This window comes from Anguilla anguilla, chromosome 11 (genome assembly GCF_013347855.1).
Source record: "Anguilla anguilla isolate fAngAng1 chromosome 11, fAngAng1.pri, whole genome shotgun sequence".
Classification (NCBI taxonomy): domain Eukaryota; kingdom Metazoa; phylum Chordata; class Actinopteri; order Anguilliformes; family Anguillidae; genus Anguilla; species Anguilla anguilla.
The window spans coordinates 26,207,133-26,231,780 of NC_049211.1; the positions used below are offsets into that span (position 1 = coordinate 26,207,133).

General features: G+C 42.7%; 1 protein-coding gene across 2 annotated transcripts in view; it reads right to left on the reverse strand.

Annotated features, from left to right (window-relative positions):
- The window catches only part of stat6 (signal transducer and activator of transcription 6, interleukin-4 induced), a 37,085-nt gene extending 13,441 nt beyond the window's left edge, over positions 1–23,644 (reverse strand). Inside the window, exons 1-7 of one of the 2 annotated variants that reach the window (XM_035381097.1) lie at positions 23,301–23,644; positions 6,923–7,065; positions 6,055–6,196; positions 4,089–4,169; positions 2,745–2,955; positions 631–743; positions 193–341 (exon numbers count right to left, since the gene is read on the reverse strand). In XM_035381097.1, coding sequence (XP_035236988.1) covers positions 193–341; positions 631–743; positions 2,745–2,955; positions 4,089–4,169; positions 6,055–6,196; positions 6,923–7,053 — 827 coding nt within the window. In that variant the 5' untranslated portion in view covers positions 7,054–7,065; positions 23,301–23,644. Of the gene's footprint in view, positions 1–192; positions 342–630; positions 744–2,744; positions 2,989–4,088; positions 4,170–6,054; positions 6,197–6,922; positions 7,066–23,300 lie in introns of both variants that reach the window. The other variant, XM_035381096.1, reaches the window with a different exon arrangement.
- Between the last annotated feature and the right edge of the window lie 1,004 nt (positions 23,645–24,648).

Below are 24,648 nucleotides of genomic sequence, written 5' to 3' on the forward strand. Positions count from 1 at the left end.
TATCCTGCCATGGCAGTGCATGCACCACCACACCCTGCAGTCTCTGTGCATGCACCACCACACCCTGCAGTCTCTGTGCATGCACTGTATCCTGTCTCAGTTTGTGCATTGCTGTGTGTGTATGTGTGTAAGTGTGTAAGTGTGTGTGCGTGCGTGTGTGTGGGTGTGCGTGTGTGCAATTAAGAGCCTCACCAGGTCTGCAGGGGCCCCAGGTTATCGTCGAAAGGGGCCCCAATGGAGGCCAGGTGCTGCTCCCTCCTCCAGGACTTTATCCGCTGGAGGAGGCGAGCCTGGCAGTGTTCCAGGCAGTCCACCGCCTCCCGCAGGAGCTGCAGGCGCTTCTGCAAAGCACCCACAATGCCGTGAGCCCGGAATACGCCACTGAATCCTATACCAACATACTCAACAAGCTTACACTCTACCAACGCACATACACCAACCAGACAGTGTACCAGCACATTTATACCAACACAATTATACAGGCACACTTCCTCCAGGGCACATATAACAACACGTTCACTAACACCATCATGCAAAGACATGCACACGTTTGAATCTACGCCAGCACACTTACACTGGCACACTTATAGCACTGAAGAGGAGCCGTCTCTGTGCGACCAGTGTGGTTACCTTGGAAATTTCCTGCCCGTTAAACTCCAGTTGCTGAATGCGGCTCTGGAGTTTCTTGATTTGTTCTGATGAATTGGCGTCCAGACCGTTGCTCATGTTGGACGCCAAGGAAACTGCGAGAATGACAAGATCAGTTAAAAAAACTCTTCCTATAAGGGAGGCGCCGATACGAAAATTTCTGCCCAATGCCAATTTCCGATCATTTAGGGAACTAGTTGGCCAATACCGATAATTTGGTGATTCTGCTTCCGTAAGTTTTTTGTTCAACTGTTTAACATCCTGTCATTCTAAAAAAAAAACCCCACAATTTTAGTTACACAACTTTAAAGGGGATGCAACAAAGTTAAACATTCATTTTTATGGCATTTATGGCAAAGTGTGTTCCCCCAAATGAAATTGCATTCTTGAAATATCAGAGTTTCCCCTAGAATTTTTTTCAGGCCTGACGATACACACCAAAAAAGCCCTAAACAGACATGCAGGGTGACATATTGGACGCATGGTGCAGCAGGCGGTCTGAAATTATATTTCTTGAAAAGAAAACTGTTCAATGAAACAATATGATTACACTGGGTACTGATCTTATCAGGAATTAAAATAAATACTGGAATGTCTATTGACTATACATGTACATGAACACGCAGGATACATGTATTAAAGTGTATAAGGCACATTACCATTCTAGCCGCAACTTTCTAATCTAACCATGACAAACCTCAGTCCAAATGTTTCCTTTATCAAACTATATATGATTGCATGACAGGCCTAATAACACAATGATACGATATTTCTTGTGCTTCGCCATATTCTACTTCCTTACCACAAGCTACAGGTAAAGTAAATAATTCAGCACAGTGCTGGTTCGCAGGAAGTGCTTTTCACTGCGTTAAATCACACGGCAAGCGGACTTTTCTTTGTGCGCAGTTCTGTTGTGCATCTTACATCACGCGCATGCATAATTGATGTCGCTCAGTCCAGCTCAGAGAATGCACATGCCCTCGAGGTAGAGCCTCAATCACCATTAGTCCTTAAACATGACTCACTTTACAGTCCAGTGAAGGCTATTTTTTTGTTTGTTTTGTCCATTTTGTTGACCGGTTTAGGGACAACAGTCACCAGTTGCAGTGTATCTGGAGCAAAGGAAATGCATGTGCTGTGCTCTTCGTGTAGAGTAGAAAGTATTTATTATGCATTTAACCATAGAATGTTGACACTGTAAAGTGTACTGTAACAGTCAACAATAAAACAGTGACAGAACGTGCTTTGGAAATGAATTACAAGTGGCCTAAGGGAGCTTTTGGCTTGAAACAAACAGCATCTAACTATGAGGCAAAGGTGAGGTAAGGACATATGCTGATTGAGTCTGAGCCTATGGCACAACCGGGGCTGTCAGACTCAAGCCCTGTTAGGCTGCAGTGTCTGCCGGTTTCCATGGGTTCCTTTTAACAAGCAACCAATTCAGGCCTTGAAAACATGGTGCGTTAAATAGCCAATGACTTAATATTAAACTCAATATTAAAGTGCTGAAATATAAGAGAAGCCAGCAAACATTGAAGCTCTACAGGACTGAAGCCTCAGACTCCGGAACAACTGGCTCCAAGCCTGTGCTCACATAAGTCAGAGGGCTTAAGAGTTGGTCCTGTGCATGTGCTCACTGACGCTTACGTTCCAGAGATTTCCAGAGATAATAGCCTATTAATGTGGAAGTCATGTCACTAAATCCAAGCTTCATCCTGATTCATTTGGCCCTGTCTGAGATTCACTTGCTTTTCAGAGCCTCAAAGTTCAGTCTGCTTGTGACTCACTCACCCTGAAAACACTCAAAGTTGGCTCTGTGACTCATGCACCCAGCAGAGACTCAAAATTGGCTCTGTGACTCACTCACCTGGCAAAGACTAAAAAGTTGGCTCTGTGACTCATTCACCCCGCAGAGATGCAAAGCTGGCTCTGTGACTCACTCACTCTGCAGAGACTCAAAGTAGGCTCTGTGACTCACTCACCCTGCAGAGACTCAAAGTTGGCTCTGTGACTCCCTCACCCTGCAGGGACTCAAAGCTGGCTCTGTGACTCACTCACTCTGCAGAGACTCAAAGCTGGCTCTGTGACTCACTCACCCTGCAGGGACTCAAAGTTAGCTCTTTCCCAGTTCAGGTCCTCCTGCATCTGGTGGATCTCCTGTCTGCACTGCTGTATCTCCAGCACTTTGAGCACCAACATGTCCACGTCCCTGTTCCCTAGATCTGTCTGGGATCCCCAGGCCCCATCGGCCCGCCCAGACCCCAGGGGCACGCTCGGGAGAGGGGAGGGGGCGGGAGAGTATGACGCCTGTGAGGTGGAGGGGGAGAAAGTGGGGAGTACCTATAAAGAGAGCAGAGGTGAACTGAAACATCTCCAAGTAGGAAGAAGGCCCTGGAACTCATACTATGGGCTTTATACCCATAATGCACCACATACACCTGACTATTACATTAATGCACCACACACACACCTGACTCTTACATGAATGCGTCACACACACACACCACACACACCTGACTCTTACATGAATGCGTCACACACACACACCGGACTCCAACATTAACGCACCGCACACACCTGATTCCTACAGCTCTAGTGCACTGTTTGCATGGGGAGGCAGTGAGCTACAGTGCTTAAGGACCTGGGCATGTAGCTTAGACACAGGTTTGAATCTCAGGTGCTGCAGCGCAGTTGTACTGTTGAACAACAGGGTATTGAATTAAAATATCCAGCTGTTTAAACAGTTATAACGTAATCTGAAAATGCACCTGTGTTAACTGTGCTGTCACTTGTGTCAACTAAGCAAAAAAGCCATATAAATAATTTTCTTAGCACAGCACCCCCCTTAACAGATGGCTTACACAGCTCATATGTTATTCATTCATACAATCAGGTGTATTTATTGCGGCAGTTAAAAATGCTCAAGACCCAATGCAATGGCCTACTTGGGATTTGAACCTGCAACACTGTAGTGACCAACCGTCAGCATGTCAAGGAAAACACAGATGAAGTACATTCACGCTCGACAAGGTCCAATTTAGTTTCCCTTTCAGGAGGCCTTCCCCACCACACCCAGGTGGACAGATCCATCTCCATAGCAACGGTAGCCTTAACACTGACTGGCATTTGGGCACCCACTGGCAATTAGTAGTTATTAAAAATGAATAATTGTGCTGAAGTGTTTCATTAATTAGTCTCACTGCCCTAACACCCCATAGAGATACTGTAGTTTAAATGTTCATGAAATGCAATTGAGCATTTGAGATAATTACAGGTGAGTTATAGTCAAAAACATAGGGCCTTATCTTTAATTGCTGCATCAATATTAGTTAAATATTCAACTGAATCTTGCAGACGTAGAGCACATGCATGCTGAGCTATGGGGTGGTGGGAGGACTAGTAGAAAGAGAGGCTTTGGGGGAGGGGGGGGTGTAACTCACATGGTTGAGCAGGATTCTCTCTTTGTTTAGGGTGTTCTGGACCGTCTTCACCAGCTGAAGTGGCTGAGATCGGTAGACATTCTGTAACACAGCCATTACACGAGTAACTCCCGATTGCGTGTGTACATCATCATTCCTTAGCGCCAACAAGGATTAGATCTACCGCAAGTCCATCACGGACGTGCATGTTCGAACAGGTTTATGAAGTTGTGAGGCCAGCAATATTAACTCAATCTGCATGCATCACAGCAAGGATTACCAAGCCATCCAAACAATGCTCGATCCAACTTGTTGAGCTGAGACTGAACTATCTGTCCCTAGAAGCTTCCTCAAACCATGTCAGTCAGGTTTTAGAGCACAATAATGCTACTGACACAGTTCTGCATACTGTCAACCACAACATCGAACATCCAACTTAGTAGCCTGGAAAATATCATCGGGTTCTCAAGCACTGCATTACGGTGGTTTAACTCTTACCTCAGTTGCCTGACCAACCACAGCTTTGAGTTAGTCTACCGCCTATATGTTGATGACAAACAAATATGCGTGAGGACAAAATGTGATACCACTGCTGCACGTCAGGTACCAAGCTATGTTAAATGCCATCAGTAGCTGAAGTGCAGGAAAAATTGAGCTTTTGCATAGTTAGACTCTAATGACCCCTTAAGCTTGTTTTTGTAAGATGTAATCTTCTGTTGTTGAACCAGGAACTTGGCAGCAATAATGGATTCCAACTTCCCATTTGAGGCACACATGAAAAAGATCAGAGGACTGGTTACGCAACGTAGCTTGTCTTAGCTATCCCTCTGAGCCACAGCTGCTGTTAACACAGTGCAGGTCAACAGGGCTGCTGTCGGGGGGGGGGGGGGAGTCACCTTAGCCCCTGGAAGAGGAGGGGCCCAATGGTTGGTGAACTTGTGGGTAAATGTTATTGTCCCTGGCTCAGGAATGATAACATTTTGTCCCAGCACCAAGCACCACATTTCATTTTGAATACACAGTTTTCCGTTGGCAGGCCTTTCACCCAGACTCCTGGCACAGTCGCGGGCCGCTCAGAGCGCTGCAGCCAGAGCCCTCGCTCGCCCCTCAATCTGCCCTCCACCCTGCAGCCCCCACAGCACACTGCTCACTCACAAATCCCTCCGCAGTTCTGCGCAGGCTACGCCACGGAGCGTCTCCACACGATCGCCCCTGACAACCTGCAGAGGGCCTCAGACTTCTGCAGCCTTGCTCTCCCATTCGTCCTGAGCCCTCAGTGGCTGACTGAGCCACCCCCCCCTCCCCCAGCACCTCGTCTATGAAACCCCCCCCTGCAGTGCCTCGTCTGTGAAACCCCCCCCCCCCCGCCCCGTAGAACCTCGTCTATGAAACCCCTCCCTGCAGAGCCTCGTCTGTGAAAACCCCCCCCCCGCCTCCCCTTTACATGTAAGGGCTGCCGTTTCAATTGCCACCAGTAAATCCTTTCAGAAAAATCTTCTGGATTTAGCACGGAATGCGTATCTACTCACCAGAACCTCCTCATTTTCCTGAATTCACTCTACCTTCCGTGTGCAACTGTCAGCTAACTGACGCTTGTTGCTATAAGTGATTTGTAGCAACAAGCGTCTGTTTGTATTTTATAATATTCAAAGTGCAGCTCAGACACTGCTACTAGTTACTTTAACCTGTACTGTGTTTTAACTGGTTGTACATTGCACACTGGGAAAGGCACATGATAAATTAAAGGTATTATTATTATTGTAGTTTTTATTATTATTTTATTGAGTAGTAGATGACTCAGAGCCATTACCCATATGAAGTAGGTAGTAGATGACTGAGGGTTGTAGCCAATATTAAGAGTTTGAAGAATTGGGGTCATAACCCATATGAAGTAGTTCATAGTACATGTAGAGTTATCACCCTTATCAAGCAGTGTAGGAGTCAGGATCATAATCCACACTGAACAGCAGAGGACTTGGGCTGTTACCATGTTCCTGGAGATCTGCTGCAGCCGCATCTTCTCCACCACATTGCTGCTGTCCTGTGAGATTCTCTGCAGGAGAGAGATGATCTGCTCCAACAACCCCAACGCCCGAGCATCCTGATCCGGACTGTCGATGATCTCATCCCTGCACACACACACACACACACACACGCACACATGCATGCAAGCATGCACATGTACACACACACACACACACAAGGAGCAGACCGAAGAGAGAAGGAAAGGGAGCAGTAGATGGAGGACAGATGGTGGATGGAGATGGTGAGGGTAAATGGGGGAGAGAGATGGGTAGGATGGTAGGGAGAGGGGAAAAAAGTGGCCAATAAATGGTTCAGCAGGTGAGATGGAGAGCAGCAGCATGTTGCAACAGGTACGTGTAGGTAATTTGTGTGTATGTTAGCATGTCATTATGCATGTTAGTGAGTGCGTATGTTATCATGTATGTGCATGTTAGCGTGTATGCACATATTAGCATGTACGCATATGTTAGCATGTGTGGGTATATTAGCATGTATGCATATGTTAGCATGTGTGTGTATATTAGTATTTATGCGCATGTTAGCATGTATGCAAATTTTAGCATGTATGCATATGTTAGCATGTGTGTGTACAGTATATCAGCATGCATATGCATGAAAGCATGTATGCGTATGCTAGCATGCATGCATATGCTAGCATGTGTACATATTAGTATGCATGCATATGTAAGTGTGCATGTGTATGTAAGCGCGCACACGCATGTTAGCTTGTATGCGTATGTTACCATGTGTATAATTTATGTACATGCGCATGTAAGCGTGCATGCATTTGCTAGTGCGTGTGCATATGCTCCTGTCTCCAATGGTCCTACCAGCACTGTTCCTCGATCCAGGAAGCCAGGTAGCAGCGGACATCCATGGGGAAGGTGGGGGGGTAGAGCTCATTCAGGTGCTGGTGGGACAGGCACTGCAGCTGCAGCTGCAACTGTTTCCACTGCGCCATCCTATCGCAGGGCTGGGGGGGGAGGTGGGGAGAGGTGGTAAGGCAAACACTGTTGCCTTGGAGACTATTGGAAAATTTACTGGCCAAGCAACAGCCACCGTTCTCTAAGCAAGATGAGGCAATCTGCCAATAAGCCACTTTTCTCAAGGTACATACTTAATAACTACTGTACAAACTCATTGCTGACAGAAAGTTAATGGATGCATAATGATGATTCTTTTTTCATTAGACAGCCCGGTCCCACTGTCAGCATTATGAAATAGTCTGTGGCACAGGGAACTGTGATCCACGGAAAGTGTAATTACTGCACAAACTGGTTTTTCAGCCAGTAAGGAGCAGTTCTGTCAGCCAGTAGGGACTGGTTATGCCAGCCAGTACGGAGCAGTTCTCTCAGCCCATAGGGACTGGTTCTGTCAGCCAGTATGGACTGGTTCTGGTCCACCCCTTTGGACTGTAAGGAGACCAAAAGCTCATAACAGCTGCAGGGAAACTCCTGTAGGAGACAGTTGGTCTTAGTCTGCTACGCAGTGTAGGGCTATCTTAGACAGGCTCTGGAAAGAATTCTGATGTGGTCATTTATTTGAGATCGCCCTACCCCCCGCTATGTCATTTATTACATGTTGCTAAAAAAATGATGTAATCCGAACCGACTGGTTCCTTTGCTGGAAATGCGGGCACTACACTCTAATGCACGACTCATTTTTGCACTTGGCTCCTTTTGCACACCTACTGTTTCGGGGAATGTGTTAACCCTAAAGAGAGCAAGAACAACAGGCACAAGTTGAAAACAAACAGATTGGTAGAAAGAATTACAGTTGGCTTAGTTAAACAAAGTTGGGTATACCTAGCAAGATAACTGGCTGGTCACTTACAATCGACTAGTGAATAATAAGCTAATAGCGTCATAGCCATCTTTTCTCCTTTATTTGTCTCCACCTCCAAACACAAGAGAGCTACAGGCACCGGGTGACACCACCAACTCCAGCCAATGGTGGCTCTCTAATGGTGCTTCTCCAATGACCAGCACGGCACGGTACAGGATGGCAGGCATTCGTATCCTACCCGTGCCATGTTGCCTGTTGCGCTTCTCAATTACACAACAGACCCATGAAGGTAGGAGGAGTCATGGGAGGAGTAAAGCGGAGTAAAGCGTCCTAATAAATGTGTAATAATTAACTCTTGTATGTATTTCTATACTCTGTACTCTCGTATGTTTTCTTGTATGGGGATGGGACGATATGAAAACAATTTTCACCGTCCAGAACGTTTTGGCAATGTTCCAACACTCTCATCATCATTGCAGCATGCATCACAAAAACTATTACACTACTAACTAACGCTAACATTACAGTGTGAAATATCCACATTATATAACACCACTAACCTATTTAAAGAGACTCAATTTAAAAAATAACGCATATAACTGAAACATTTGAGCAGTAATACTTACATAACGTCTTACGTCTTTTACTGCTATCACAGAGAGAATGTGTAAGTGAATGCGATGATAAGAAAATTTTCGGTTACGCTGACCTATAAAACACTATTCCAAAAGCAAAATTAGATATGTTATACATCATTAGAAAGCTTATACTCTCACCTACTGAATTAAATGAATAAATTAATTGTTAATCAAGCCAGACTGTACTGAAAAGGGCGACAAAGCCGTAAACAACATGTGTTGTATTACGCACAGCTCGTTATTTACGAAGGTACCCAAGCATCACAAATGCGTGTATATTTCACAAATGGATTGTCCAAGACAATATATGACCACTCAAGTCTCAAAAGGAACATCTCTATGCGTAAAACCAATGGTAAGGTTGTATATTTATTCAATATTTAGTCCCAGATATTCACTGTAGAATTCGCTAGCTAACGTTACTCTCTCTTGCTCTCTTGGTATTTAAAAATGGCGGTTGCTGCCGATGGACAAACCGAACATGGGATGACGTATTTGTGATGATTTCCATTGACCAATCAACACTCTGCAGTATCGAATTGCAGCACGGATAGTACCTTTGGTACCTACCCCAGAGCAGTAGGTAAATTCGGCACGGGTACTTGCGGCCCGGCACGGGTCAGGTGGCAGTGGAGAAAGCGAAACAAAGCGGGAGCACGGATTCCAGCACGGCACGGTGGTGGAGAAGCGCCATAACTGAGCAAAAAAGACAGTGAGTGTCCTGGAGGTTTCAGGAGTGTGCCTGATTTAAAGGCCTCCGCTTATTTGCTTCAAGTTTTATTAAATGCTTTCATTGTTTCACGTCCCAATTAAAATGGTACAATATGAAATTTGGAGAACATGATATTTCACCCAATTTTCTCCCATAAAAAAACCCATATCACCCATGTGAAAAAGTAATTGCCCCCTTAAACTTAGTAACTGGTTACACTACCTTTAGCAATAATAACTGCAACCAAAAGCTTTTTATAATTTGATGTCTTTCACATTGCTGTGGCAGAATTTTAGCCCACTCTTCTTTGCAGAGCTGCTTTGATTCAGACAAATTGGCAAGTTTCCGAGCATCAACTGCTTGTTTCAGGTCCTGCCACAGCATCTCTATTGGGTTCAAGTCACGACTTTGACTAGGCCACTCAAAACTATCATTTTTCTTTTCAGCCATTCAGATGTGAACTTGCTTTTTGGGGGGGGGGGTTGTATTTACACTCGTATCTACAGTAGTTTCATGAAATATTATCAAGTAGGCTAACATATGCTAATTGCATGCAACCACTGTCCATAATTGTATTAAGCAAATTCAACTATTTTTTATTTAGTAAGGCCAACTATTTATTTTTTGAGTCTACTTAATAATATTGCTTCTGCTTGAGTAGTACCTAGATGGCAGACCACCTGGGGGTTTCCTCCCATAGTCCAAGGACATGCAGGTGGGCTAACTGGAGACCCTAAATTGCCCCTAGGTATGAGTGTGTGAGTGAATGGTGTGTGTGCTCCGCGATCCAGGGTGTATTCCTGCCTCTCGCCTAATGCACCCTGGGATAGGCTCTGGCACCCCCCGCGACCTTGACCAGGACAAGCGGGTATAGACAATAGATGGATGGATGGATAATAATATTGTGTACAACCACCGCCCAAAATTGTTTTGGAGTGTAGAGGCGTTCTACATGTCTAGTGTTGGGTAGAGCTACTAGCTTAATTACATTTTCCAATACTGTGTGTGTGGTTTATCTATTTCAAAAATCAAGCAGAAGTAAAACAATTAGAATTAGTATCATATCTGGACAAAGAAAAATTCCAGTTTTAGATTTAAAACACCATTATCCATCAGACATTGCCAGAGGTGGACCAGAGTTACTGCTCTGCCCCATATAAAATGCGGTGGATCATGTTTCATTGGATATTTACATGACCATACCACAAACTTTTCAGTGCAAAATCACATCTACATCATGAATGGGCATGCTTAATGTAAGAAAGTGCAGAACAGCAGCAGATTGGCCACATTTCATGTCAATCAAGTGTAGCTGTCTGAAGGGAAGAGATGAAAATAGGAAGAGATTAGAAATTTAACAGATGTATTTTTAAAAATGACACGCTACCAGCGAGGCCTCTGTGATCGATGTATTGGGCACGCCTGACGTGCGGTGTAATCCCTGCCGGATGACTTTCATCACGTTCACTTTTAGAGCAGGTGTGTGGGCAGGAGACAGTGGAGAGCTCCTGTCATTCCTGGTCAGATAACCAATCAAGGCAGGAAATGTGAAACAAACGTGCAAAACCCACCCAAAAGATTTATCTCGAAGGGAGAGAAACTAACTGGATATATTTAAAAAATCTTTTTCTTTAAAAAACCATATCAGTATGTTTGGAGGAGCTTATGGAATAATACAAAATAGCTGAAAATAGAATAACTGGGGGCCTTTAGCCCTCAGACCATGTTAAATTTCCTGGAAAGGTTCGCTATAACAAAACGTGTGAAAGATTGTCTGGAGTTGACAAGCTATTGGCATGGGAACCACTATTATTTGAATGTTTTTATTGTTATTATTTGGAAAGTGGAGAAAATGAATTAGTAAAATGTTACTAAGACTTTTATCAAGCATGCATGTTGTCTTTCTCTTAAAACAAGATAAAGATGGTGACTGACTGGCCACTGTGTATCGTACATACAGTTCAGACTGTTTTTCTTCTTGATTTGTCCTACGAAGGACAGGTCACGCCCAAAATGGGGTCGGCCCAGGAGAAAGCTGCCGTGCGATTCGTACAAACGAGGACAGAGTTTTTGGAGGAGTCAGTTGGGGACGGGTTGGGTCTATGGGGGGGGCGTGGTGTATCCTGTATGTTTTTATCTTTTGCCCCCATATGGAGAGGCACAACAAAACACACACAGCAACAGGAGCATACATTTTGACATCACAGCGTACATAGGAGGTCCTCTCGGAGCAACCTTTTAACTGTCCCCGCCCCATAGGGCAGAAGCCTTGGGTGAGGCAGCATTCAGCTGTTTTGCTCCCAGTAACTGGAATGGCCTTCCTGAGGATCTGAGGGCTTTTTAGCTTGGCTTTTATTTGATTTTCAATTTTTTTTATCTAGGAAATTTATTTATTTATTCATCTATTCAATGATTTATTTATTACTTTTATTTAGTTATCCATTTTTTATTTTATTTTAGCATCTTTATCTTAAATTTTGGCGTGCATGAAAAGCACTTTGAACTGCATTTACTTGTATGAAAGGTGCTCTTAAAATATTGTTTGATAAGTTTGATTGATTGCAAGAATGCAGAAACTATTTCAAGAGGGATCCAATGCCACAACCCCAGCCATTTGTCTCTCTACCCAGAGACTGAAATTAATTCTAAAAGAATTGAAAATTAATGGTATTATCCCCTCCAAAGCAATTATTTATTCACCTTTATTTAACCAGGAAGTCCCATTGAGATTAAAATCTCTTTTTCAAGAGCGACCTGGCCAAGGTAGCAGCAGTAGGCCTACACAATAGTTACAGACAGTACAACAGTCAACTGAACATACAACAATACACAGAGACAGCTATTCAGTCTTGAGGAAGACATAGCATCTCAAAAACATTTACATTCCTCAGTTGCAGTATTTTGTATGAGACTTTTAAAATCACCCAGAGGTATGGGATTAACTAAATTCAGCTCTTCCTGTAGCTTATTCCACACCCACGGTTCATAATAGGAAAAAGTTTTTTTCCCCAGTTCTGTACGAGCCATGGGAACTTCACAGAGCAAACATTTCTGGGAGCGTAGCGAGTAGCTGCCTGAGTTTAGGTACAGCAGGGAACAAAGGTAGAGGAGTAGTTTACCTAGCAATGCTTTATAAATAGAAACATAAGAGTGTTGCAGTCTGCGTGTAGCCAAAGATGTCCAGCCCACCAATTGATAGTGTACAGTGATGAGTTTAAGACTTTGCATTAGTAGAAAAACGTAGGGCTGCATGATACACTGAATTAAGGCTCTGTAAGACAGTGGAAGCTGCATGCATGTACACAAGATCACCATAATCAAGCACAGACATAAAAGTAGCTTGGACAAAAAACTTTTTGGCATTAAAAAAAAAACAAGATTTATTGTCCAAGAATTGTCCAAGAAAATCATATTTGAGTGCTGCGGCTGAACTGTTTCAAACACAATCGTTGCTGTGTGACAAAGTACACAAAGCAGCACTCCAGATGGACGTGTTCCATTTACCTAAACACACTAACTGAACTGCCACGCTTGTCTTTGCGCGGTGGTGACACACTTATGCGGATGGTGAGAACACACAGTCTGCTCCCATTTCATACTGCCACACACAATAGGGCCCACTTATCTGCCATGTCCGCTTCTGCACTGCTTTCACAGTATCCTGTTCTCTTTAGCTTACAATCTGGTTTCCTGTCTCACTCTGATTGTGCACACAAATATTTAGGGGGAGGCTGGCGGACAGCAAGGTAGGCTATGTTCAGGAACCGTTCAGAGATTCTTTTGAAAAAGATTTCTTTAAAATATGTATCAGACCTGGGTCAAATTAGTTTTGTTTTTACGCTTTACTGATGTAAAGTCCACTGATGTTGGGGGGAAGGGAATCAAAGAAATAATCACAAAAAGTGCAAACCCCGCCTTCTGGTCATATTGGCAGGCTCGATTACACCAGGCAAGATCAATAGAGCACAGAAAAGTATTTAAATCCAAAACAAATACGTATTTGACCCAGGTCTGATATGTATACACACAGTAACTATCTTAGTGAGCATTTTAAATGTGAGACATTTCTTTCTTCTGACAAAAAAAAATGTTCTTCATATCTAAAGTAAACATGAGACCTGGATGTGTGGAGGTCCGTTCTGTAAAGGATATTGAGATTGGCAGCCCACCAAATGGATGGTCCGCTGACTGCTTTACATTTACATTTGACATCAAAAATGTAACATTTGTTTGAAATGTTACATTAATTAATGAAATGCTCTTACAAAAAAAAAAGAAAAGAAAAAAAAAGACATTTAAATCACCAAAGTTTACCACATAAGCGACACACTGGCCTCCAAAGGCCGGTGCCAAATCCTCCTGTACTGAGCAGTGTAAGTAATACATTGCAATATTATAAAAAGTTATACAGTTTAGTTAAATCTCAAATGAATAAAAAAGCTTAATATCATAGTACTTATTTTCTCTGGCTCAGCGTACATAGTGATATATCAATTAAACTAAAAGATTGATTATATAACTGTAACAGATATGTTGCACCACAGGTACATGCAGTCTCAAGATAGCATCTAATGCTCCAGGCTACATTCATCCAGTTCTAGACAGCAGGGGTTCTTGCTACCCGCATCATCAGCATGTAATGCAGATGTATTTATAACCTTGATGATTAAATGCTGTTCGTGTTTTCAGCTGTAAATGGTAATTGCAACTGATCCGTTGTCTGACCCCTTGAAGGTATTTACCGGGGCTGTAAGCTGATTAATTAATCATCTCGGTTGATTAATCTGGCACCAGCTGGACGATCTACCGATCGATGGGTGCACTTCTAAGAGCGCACATCAATTAACCACAGGATTTCCTGCTTGTGCACTCGCTCTGGTTACATTGTACATGCAAGCTTGCCTATGATACACCACACTGTCACATGTACAGTTAAAACCAGGTCCATCTTGGGCCTGACTAACAGTATTTGCAGTGGTGAGCTCATAAGCAGCTTATTTTATTTTCAGACATTGGTCAGGGAACTTGCATGCTAAAGCCCAGCTGTTACAAGTATGAAATCACATCATGATGAAATCACAAATTACAATGAAATCACAAAATGGCTCAGCTAGTTGGGCTGTCAGTTTCAATTGAACAGCTTGTTCTACATATTTGACCAAGATATAGATCTTTGATTTACACAAACTCAGTCCCTGCAGTTTTGAGCCTAATGCAAACTCCCTAACTCCCTGACTCCCTAACTCCTTGACTCCCTAACCATGACCAGGATGTAGTTCAGTTTCTGCCATTCCTGCTTAGCCGATCCCTGCTTCTGATTAACTGCTGTTTTTACCCACACGTTTATCATTAAAATGCTGTGTCATAGGATAGGATGGAAGACATGTGCACCAGTTTATCTTTGATGGTAGGAACCCGTCTATGTGAGACGATGGAGGGGTCTGCAAAAAGAGAGGGGTCACCTTTCATAATGTCCCAATTGGAGTTTATGATTTGTCTAATCTGTTTGCCCAGTTTGTGTATGACAAAAAAACTCTTTTCACTCCTTTCTCCTCTCTGCAAAACTGTGTGAAGTTTTCTCATTTTCATGTTTAGGCTGCTGCAGTCTTATTCTTCAAGAGCACATTGCAGCACCAGGGGCCCACCTAGTCCTGACTGGTGGAGCATGTGGTGCTTCTATCTGATTACAGGAAACACTTTCTCTGCCTACATTTATTTCCATATTTTTTAGGTTGCAGTCATTTCATACACATCTCACACTTCTGTCTTTATCTCTGCAACCCCACCCCCCCACTCCAACATACACACAGACCAAGCACAAAAAACACAAGCACACAAACTACAGCACATACACAAATATGGATACGCTCACGCACACCAATTACCAAGCAGACCATTCGTTAGTGGGCTTGCTTATTTGCACTTTCTGCCCATTTTTCTAGCTCTAACTAGTCCTACAGTTTTTTGCACTACATTCAAACTTTTTACACCAAAATGACAGGCTAGTTCTAGACACTGTTGCTTGTATTCAGATTTTTTGAAATATTCAACTTTTTTTGTGGTCACTCCATAGAGGGTCACTCATGGACATTTAGTGTGATGTTTAGTGCGAGGCTTTAGTAGGACGCATGCGCAAGACGCACTTCCAACACCACGCGATTTTTAAGCACAGCTTTATCGCCTAACGTTACTTTAACTAACCGTAACCCTAACATGTCAGCGTTTCGCCTACTTTAGTTAACCTAGTTAGCACGTACGGATGCTATCCTGCATGCATGTGTAGGAGCTACGGACACACAGCTACAACCCACGTACGGATGCTATCCTGCATGCATGAGTAGGAGCTACGGACACACAGCTACAACCCGCGTACGGATGCTATCCTGCATGCATGAGTAGGAGCTACGGACACACAGCTACAACCCGCGTACGGATGCTATCCTGCATGCATGAGTAGGAGCTACGGACACACAGCTACAACCACCGATACAGATGTATGGACACACGGACGCTACAACCTGGGGTTAAATTGGGGGTGGACGGCATCCACCCACCTTTGGTAAATAAATAAATAATTTCGACCGGCAGTTTTACAAATAACTATGACAATCCAGTCCATTTTTCGTATGCTCCAGTCTATGTGTTCCCTCTAGCCAGTTACTCGCTCAACCAATCAAAAATCCGAAGAAAAAAAACTCAGGGGGAACAGTCGTTTATATAGACAGGCACAGAAAGAAAGATATCGTTGATTGTCTTGATTGTTTGGAAGCGGACGCGGTAGGTAATTTCATTAACATGTAATTTCATCTATGCAACATTTTAAAGAGAGATGAATAAACAGCCCCCACAAACGCCGGCTATTATTAACAGCAACTTTGATTGCTTGAGCAAAATCAGGTTGCTGGTCAGCAGCTAAGCTAAGATAGAATATTTCCCACACACATAACGTTTTAGAAGCGGCCACTGGTGAGCTGAAAATTTGTGGGGCACAGAACTTTCATTCATTTATCTCTGTCTTGCTTTTTAAAACTGCCTAAAGTCTACTGGCAACAGGGTAACAACCCTGTTAGGTTTAACCCCACAGGGGGGGTGGTCTGCACTTTTGCTTGGCTAGCAATCACAGCAAGCCAGTATGCTATATCAAAACTATGCGATCAGTCACTAAACGACTGTTTACGATTACATACATTTGGATTCCTTGACATACACACAACACAGTAACCGAAACACTTCTAATAAAAAAAAATTCACTTGCATATAGCCAAAACAAACTTTTGGCAAAATGCACACCCACCACACAGGTAGCAAGACTCATCTGTGGTCAGTAGCATCTACATGCCCACCACCCATAGTTAGTGAGACTGACCTGGGATCAGTAGCATCTACAGGCCCACCACACACAGAGCTAGTGGGACTGGCTTGGGGCCAGTAGCATCTACAGGCCCACCACACACAGAGCTAGTGGGACTGGCTTGGGGCCAGTAGCATCTACAGGCCCACCACACACAGAGCTAGTGGGACTGGCTTGGGGCCAGTAGCATCTACATGCCCACCACACAGAGTTAATGGGATTGACTTGGGGTCAGTAGTATCTCCTGACCCACCACACAGAGTTAGTGGGACTGATTTGGGGTCAGTAGTATTTCCTGACCCACCACACACACACAGTTAGGGAGACTGACTGGAGACTAGAGTCAGTAGAATCCCACTACACCAAGGGTTAATGAATTATAAAGAAGAGCCCTACAATAACCTGACAGCATGAATGTTTGCTGTACCACAGAAAGCCATGTGATGGGGGGACTGAGAAGCCACAAACTCCTATAATGGGTGGAACTTGACTGGTTCTATGACTGGTTCAAATTAGAGTGAGATCTCTGCCCATTTTAGGGTTCACAAAACCCCATTATGAAGTAAACATGAAAATGTAATAGCAACCTCCTTACAGGCAAAAGGTTGGTTGAGTTGTGCTTTATAGTTTTTGGCAGCTTGAAATCTAATATTCATTTTTGACTAAAGTAAGTTTTCGCTATGTTAACTACTGAAGACAGCAAGAAATTGTAACAACAACAAAAAAAAGCTAGACTTGTGTTCATATCCTGTACTTGTTCGGCACCAAGAAACATACTAGAGATAGTATGGTATTTCAAAGACATCCAAATAGTAAAGTGAAACTAGTGTTATGATGGATAGAAATGGGTATCAAATAAGAGAATCCCTCTGGGGCAAGGGACAAGAACAGCGGACTGATAAGCACTGGTTCCATAAAGGTTATGCCATTGAACTTTGATCACAGCACACTAGAATATACAAATACACAGCCCTTTAAATCTGGCATTATCAAGTGCAGAAGAAGAGATGTCATAGCCTGGACCTTAAAGGGGAATTTCCCCACAAAACAACATTAACCTCATTTACAAAATCAAACTTCCCTTAGTGGCTGACCAAAGCAGTAATATAGGCAGCAAAAGTTGCTGAATTGGTAGAGGCATACATCATAATTAATTTTTTTAACTGAAAAATTGTGTCATCAAAAAAGGGTGGAGCTACAGTTAGCTGTCAATCATTGATTTGTTTGAACAAATCACATGGTTTTGCCCTTTGCAATAAAACAGAACGATTGGTTCAAATCAGTACATTACTGGTAGGATATGTTAGCTCAACCCATATACGTCATGATACATCATTTTCCCATCACTACTGAACATCATGTAACTGTCCTAAATGACCATTCAGAGTGACAGGAATGTTCAAAATCAGAACAGTCCAAGAAACACAAATCTTCAACAACCAATTCCTTCCTGCAAAAAAAAACCTGAAAAGGTACTGTCAGAGAGGTGTCAAGCACAGATCCTGACCTGGGTTGACTGAGAACCAGCTCAGTCAACCCAGGTTACTTGGGCTCAGCAGGAACAAAAACATGAAATGCCTCATGGATCCCAAATGGCACTCTTTGTCTTAAATGACTTTTCACTAATATTCACAGAATATACAAACAGCACCCTCTTGTCCACCTTCAATGTCCTGCAGCTGCCTTCCCTGTTTACTGTGTAACCTTGTTGTCTCCACAAAATCATCTAGCTCATCTGAGAAAAAGAAAGACGTCCAGCTGAACCAGAATCAGAACCTCTTACTCACAGAAGCCCCCTCATCACATCTCCTAATAAGCGTGTATTGATCAGGACTTCGAGTCACATCTCTCTGCAAGTCTGTTCCAATCACAGCTCTCGTGAGTCTGTACTAATGTCACGTCTCTCTGCAAGTCTGTTCCAATCACATCTCTCGTGAGACTGTACGTCTCTCTCGACTCTATTTTCTGGTCACCGTATGGCATGTCGCGAGCCGTCCCGCTGGCAAAGTGCCATTTCCATCATGGATTTTGACACCCGAACCAGTTTTGTGACTCTTCATGCGGCAAATTGGGAGCCGCTGCTTGGGGTGTGTCAGTCAGGATCAAGCAGTGCACTGCAATTCTGGTGCAGCTCATTGCAATTTTGGTGTCTGCAATTCATGCCATCACTGCCCACTTCAGACCAGGTCCACAGCGCAAGTTGCAGCATACTTTGCATTTACTGTTCATTGTCTTTTTTAATTGCTGTATTTATTTGTTTTTCATTCTTTATGGCTGTTCTTATACTGCACTGTGGTCCCACGGTTTTGTAATCCATTCTTTTCCTTATACACACCTGTAATTAGAATACATGTAATTTAAACAATCCTTTCATTTTATTTAAGTTACTGTAGTTAAAAAGTATGTATCTGGGTCATGCTATTCACAAAGACAAAATAATAATCACGAAGAAAGCCGCCTGTAACGTATGCGAATGACAACTGCCCTCCCCAAAGGCATACAATTTTTTCCCCTCTAGAGGACATTTTAAATAAGTTTAAATAATCCATGCCATTGCTCAAATTAATGGACTCGTACCTTATAATTTATTTCTTTCGTTTGGGAATCATTGCATACCCGAGTGATTTTACTGTTGTGATTGGGATCGCGGATATGGTTATGATCTTGCCTGGTTTTATTTTGTTTAATAAAACTTCAAACTACTGTTGCCATTATTTCTTAGTCATTGCATAGCGTCTTTAAGCTATTTAGCCACAGGTTTAATAGGAAGTCTGACATTGATTCCTGAAAATAGAGCCCTCTGAGTCTGTACTAATCACATCACTTGTGAGTCTGTACTGATCATGTCTCTCTGCAAGTCCGTACCAACTACATCTCTCATGAGTCTGTACCAATTTATAATGGTGGGGAGGAGGGGTTTGAACCACCCCAAATATTACAAAACAGGTCAAACAACCCCCCAATAATATAGCATGATAATGCCAAAAATAATTTCATATAATAAAGATAAAGATTTCATGTTGTGACTGTGATATACCGATCAGTAATCTGGAGTATTTCCGCCTTAGAATTCACCAGAAATTATAATTCACAGCTGTTCTTTTAAAGAATTTCTTCTAGTGAGACATACTCCCCTGGAGGGTTGCAGTTCTCAAGGTCTATAAATTTCATCCCCCCCAATATTCAAACTAGTTACATCCTGGGTCTGTACTGAGCACGTCTCTCTGCTAGTCTGTACTGAACACGTCTCTCTGCTAGTCAGTACTGAACACATCTCTCTGCTAGTCTGTACTGAGCACGTCTCTCTGCTAGTCTGTACTGAACACGTCTCTCTGTCTGTACTGAACACGTCTCTCTGCTAATCAGTACTGAACACGTCTCTCTGCTAGTCTGTACTGAACACGTCTCTCTGCTAGTCTGTACTGAACACGTCTCTCTCAGTCTGTACTGAACACGTCTCTCTGCTAGTCTGCACTGAACACGTCTCTCTGCTAGTCTGCACTGAACACATCTCTCTGCTAGTCTGCACTGAACACGTCTCTCTCTGTCTGTACTGAACACGTCTCTCTGCTAGTCTGCACTGAACACGTCTCTCTGCTAGTCTGTACTGAACACGTCTCTCTGTCTGTACTGAACACGTCTCTCTGCTAGTCTGTACTGAACACGTCTCTCTGCTAGTCTGTACTGAACACGTCTCTCTGCTAGTCAGTACTGAACACGTCTCTCTGCTAGTCTGCACTGAACACGTCTCTCTGCTAGTCAGTACTGAACACGTCTCTCTGCTAGTCTGCACTGAACACGTCTCTCTGCTAGTCTGTACTGAACACGTCTCTCTGTCTGTACTGAACACGTCTCTCTGCTAGTCTGTACTGAACACATCTCTCTGCTAGTCAGTACTGAACACGTCTCTCTGTCTGTACTGAGCCTGTACTCAGCAAATCTGTGGCTGAGAAAATTCTGGACCCTGTTTACTTTTAGAGATAAAAAAGAAAATCAAGATGTAAACAGACTCACTGAAGCTGGAACGCGGAACATACAAAATATTTGTACATACAATGCATTCTCAAAAACATGCGCGTAGCCACACACAGGCACTCAGTTTCAGTTAGCTTCAATGAGGGAAAGAATATTCCCAACCAACTACGGCTACATGACGATCAGCAGGGTCAAAATGAACGTCACAAGGTGCAAGGCATGATTGAGTATAAGCTGACATGCTAATGTAGTACAATAGTGAGAGGGGGCGAAAGCACGTACCATACAGGGTACAAGGAGCTTGCCAATTAAAAAGAAAGCTTTCAATTTCAAAGTTAACGGGGCTGAAAAACAGGTCCTGAGTCATGCTGGAGGTGCTTTAGATTCAGTGGGTTTGTTTTCAGTGATAAGACCACTTTAGATCCTTTCTGGTTTTTAAGAATTAATGTGGGATACTACTAATACACAAAGGGGCTTAGTAGGTGGATTAGCAATGTGATTCACAAGCAGCTGTGTGAAAATGAAGGACAAATCCAAACTAAGAAAGTAATACTGTTTAAATTTAATTATTTATGATTAATTGAGGTTCTTTATACAAGGTCTTTGTGACGATTTTTTTTTTACTTTTAACTTTTACCCCACATTTTAATGAATGAAAAAAGTTCAGAGTGCTCTATTCATATTTGGTAGGCCCGTCCCATCGCTGTGGTCACCTCTCGGTTTAGGAGAGGGTGCACACAGGTATGCCTTGCCCCCCAAATATACCTCCCCAGTTGTTGTGTCCTTCCACTCCCGAGCTGCTCTGCCACTCCACCAGGGCAGCTTCAATCACTGGATTCATTACTGCACAATGAGAAAGGGAGGGAGTTCCCCGCCAACCGCACTCTTCCTCGGGTCAAACTAAATCCCTGAGGGACTCCCGGTCTCTGTTGGGGGGGCCGGGGGGGTGTGTGTGGTTTGCACTCACAAAGGACAAATAACTTTGCACAAAAAATATCTTCCATGACAACAAATTGTTTTCCAGGACATTTAGGCAGTTTTCTTATTTACCATGATGGGTAAATGATTCAAGGTTGTCCCAGCACACAAGGGAACCCTGTCTCCGCATGCAGCCCTTAGTGTTAATACAGACCTTGTCCAGTATGCAGCTATGCCAGGTCTGCTCCCTTGTAAATGGGAATATATATCTCTTGTCCAGTGGATAGTCATGTGTGCAAGCAAAATGCTGCTTAATTTAAAGACCAGGCAAGTTTTTTAATTACTGGAGAGCAGTCTTTTGACAGGTGCAATCTCCTCCTTAGACTCCAAGCCCAGGATAAATGCATCAAATGTATTTATGCAATTTTCATGATGTTTAACTAAAATCTGTGCTAAATGCATATGTATTATATGGAAATCTTTTCTGCTGCTAAAGGAGGTTTTTAGTTACTAAATCTAAGGGGACACTTACATGAGATATTAAATGTCTGACGTTTTTCAGTGGACAACTGAATATTTTGTATTACTAGCTTATTACATCCCCCTTTAAACATGCTAGGACTTATGTGATGATCAGATATCCGTTTGATTAAAAATGTGCCAGAAAACAAGAAATTGGCCGCACTGTAGGCCTACGCTAATATTTTGCTATTGACTAGTTAAATTACATGCTAAGCCTACGAATCTCTTCACTAAATTGTCAGTTAAAATATGCTTAAATGACTAAAACCGCACACCGACAAATTATTACCAATCAATATTTTGATCTACTATGCAAGTAATGTCTGAACGCTGCGTTTAATGCCCGTTTAAACCAGGATGTGAAGGACTTCCTGTTTTCATAACTTGTAACTAACTTTCAGGTTCCGTGTTTTCAGCCGTTCGTTAGGTTCGGAGTTCTATTCCTAGTTTTAAAATAAGCACGCTGCTGACACTCCTGCAGAAAATATTAGTATATTTTAAACCCAGTAGTTTTTTCCCCCATATTAAAAGGCTATGTTAGAAACAAGTACATTTCATATTTCACATTAAAAAGTGTAGGCGATGTCATTTACACTTTATACACTTTCCAGGATATGTCCATGCACGCCATCGTACAAATAGCCAACACGATACACCTGATCACACTTCATAAATGCACGCCAGGGAGAACTGCTTGAATAACTGTCCTAATTATAATTTGAACTAAAAATAAAAGGTTATCTGACTCACCGTTTTATTTCTATAAGAAAAGCTGCCGCAACTTCAAAACACTGACACCAAATGTTATATGTCAAGAGTTCAAATAACACTTAAGTGTTGAATTAACACTGGTTTTACTGTGTGTGTACCTTGAAATATTAGCGCACTTTATTATTTGATATAGGCCTCTTTGTTGACACGATGTTTCTATTCATTAACGACTAACCTGACCTTACAAAGGACAAGACAGCCTACATTAAATAATAAAAATCGGTAACTATATTGTCCATTCAGCAAGCAAACTATTTCCATGACCTGACACCATAAGCATGAACAGAGCAAAATGCAGAACTTCGTTTCATCTGTAAATGTTATTTTATTTCTGCCTGACGAAAGACTTTCATTTTAATAAACGCGCTTCAAACACACTAGACAATTCCATTTTGAAATGCGACGTATTTGCTGCCAGTCAAGTAGGCCCACTTTATACGGGTCTTTCAAATAAGAATAGAATAGAAAAGAAACAAACAGAAAACAAGCTATGCGTGGTACAAGGACATACATTTTGAAGAGTGACAAATTCTTACCGTCAGTGAACCGTGGATTAACGTTTTGGGTTAACGTCTTGCCTGCGTGGTGAACATCTGAAAAGCTTTCCAGGAGGTCGACGTCCTCAAGTTCTTGTGTTCGATTTGTTTTAACGTTTTTCTGATATGATAGTCTTTTACAGTACGTCGTTACGTAAATTGAGTTCTCTTTACTGTCCGTTAGAAGCAGCCATACGCAGTAACATTCGTGGTGTAAACCGTGTAGGTTGAATACTAAATCAACTGTCCTGGGTGAAAGTGGATAGATATGAAGAAAACGAAAGCTTCTCAACAGATTAGTGCCCTCGACAGACAGTTCGCCAACCCTCTGTAGCGCTGAGAAGTGCAGTCCTACCTGGGTGCGGAATCGCCCCCCCCCCCCCCCCCCCCCTCCCTCTTGAAAAAACTACTGCGTGTTCTGTCTGTAACATTTTCATATTTTATGAGACGAGCGTTTAAGATATAAAAACAGTGGTCTGTAAAGGCAACGTGTACATGACATTTACATTTATTCTATTTTTATTCGTTTTTGTGTGAGAATTCACCATCTTTTTCGTAGTTAGGTTTCGGGGTTTTAAGGAACATTATCGTGTATTACGCAATTTCTAAATGCCTTTTGTGCTTATTCCTCTCAGTTTTTCAACATAGTATTACAATATCATCAGGCTTAAATGAAATGTAACTACTACAAGGCTACAAACGACTAGCTACTACTTAAATTACTTCGTCCTTCTTTAATAACGGGTATTCCCACGGAACTATAGCCTGTATGATAGTACCAAGAGCGTATGTAGCCTACGTGGTCATTAAATGCACCATACAATACAGTGGCTAAATTCAGCATTCGTTTTTTAGTTAGAAGGGGAAGTTCTGATGATGACAGTGAAACTGTGCCTTTTCTTTTTTTTTAATCAGTTGCTGCAAGTTCCTGTAAGTCACGTTATTTTCCTTTAAGAAACGTGTGAAATCGTTCGTGTTCTAGACCACGCGGCTCAAATGCCCGTACGCATTTAGTAAAATATTTAAGATGCCTCAAATGTGTATGGGCTCCGTATAACTGTACAGTAGCGTATTTGTGTTGCAATTATCCATAGCTACACGTGCTTTAATACATTTAGCCTATTGCAGCCTATAGTCTATGTGTGACAGACACAGGTCTACCCTTTCTGGCGACCGATTGTGGACCGCGGGGTGGGCACAGACTACCATGGACGTAATGTGTGGATTATCCATGCCCCTCGTCGTTGCCTCCCCAAGACGGATGCCGCATTTATACAAAGGGGACGTGTGCGCAATGCCTATTAGGGAAACAGACCAACGTGTTTATTCGTTTATAGAAATTAACTAA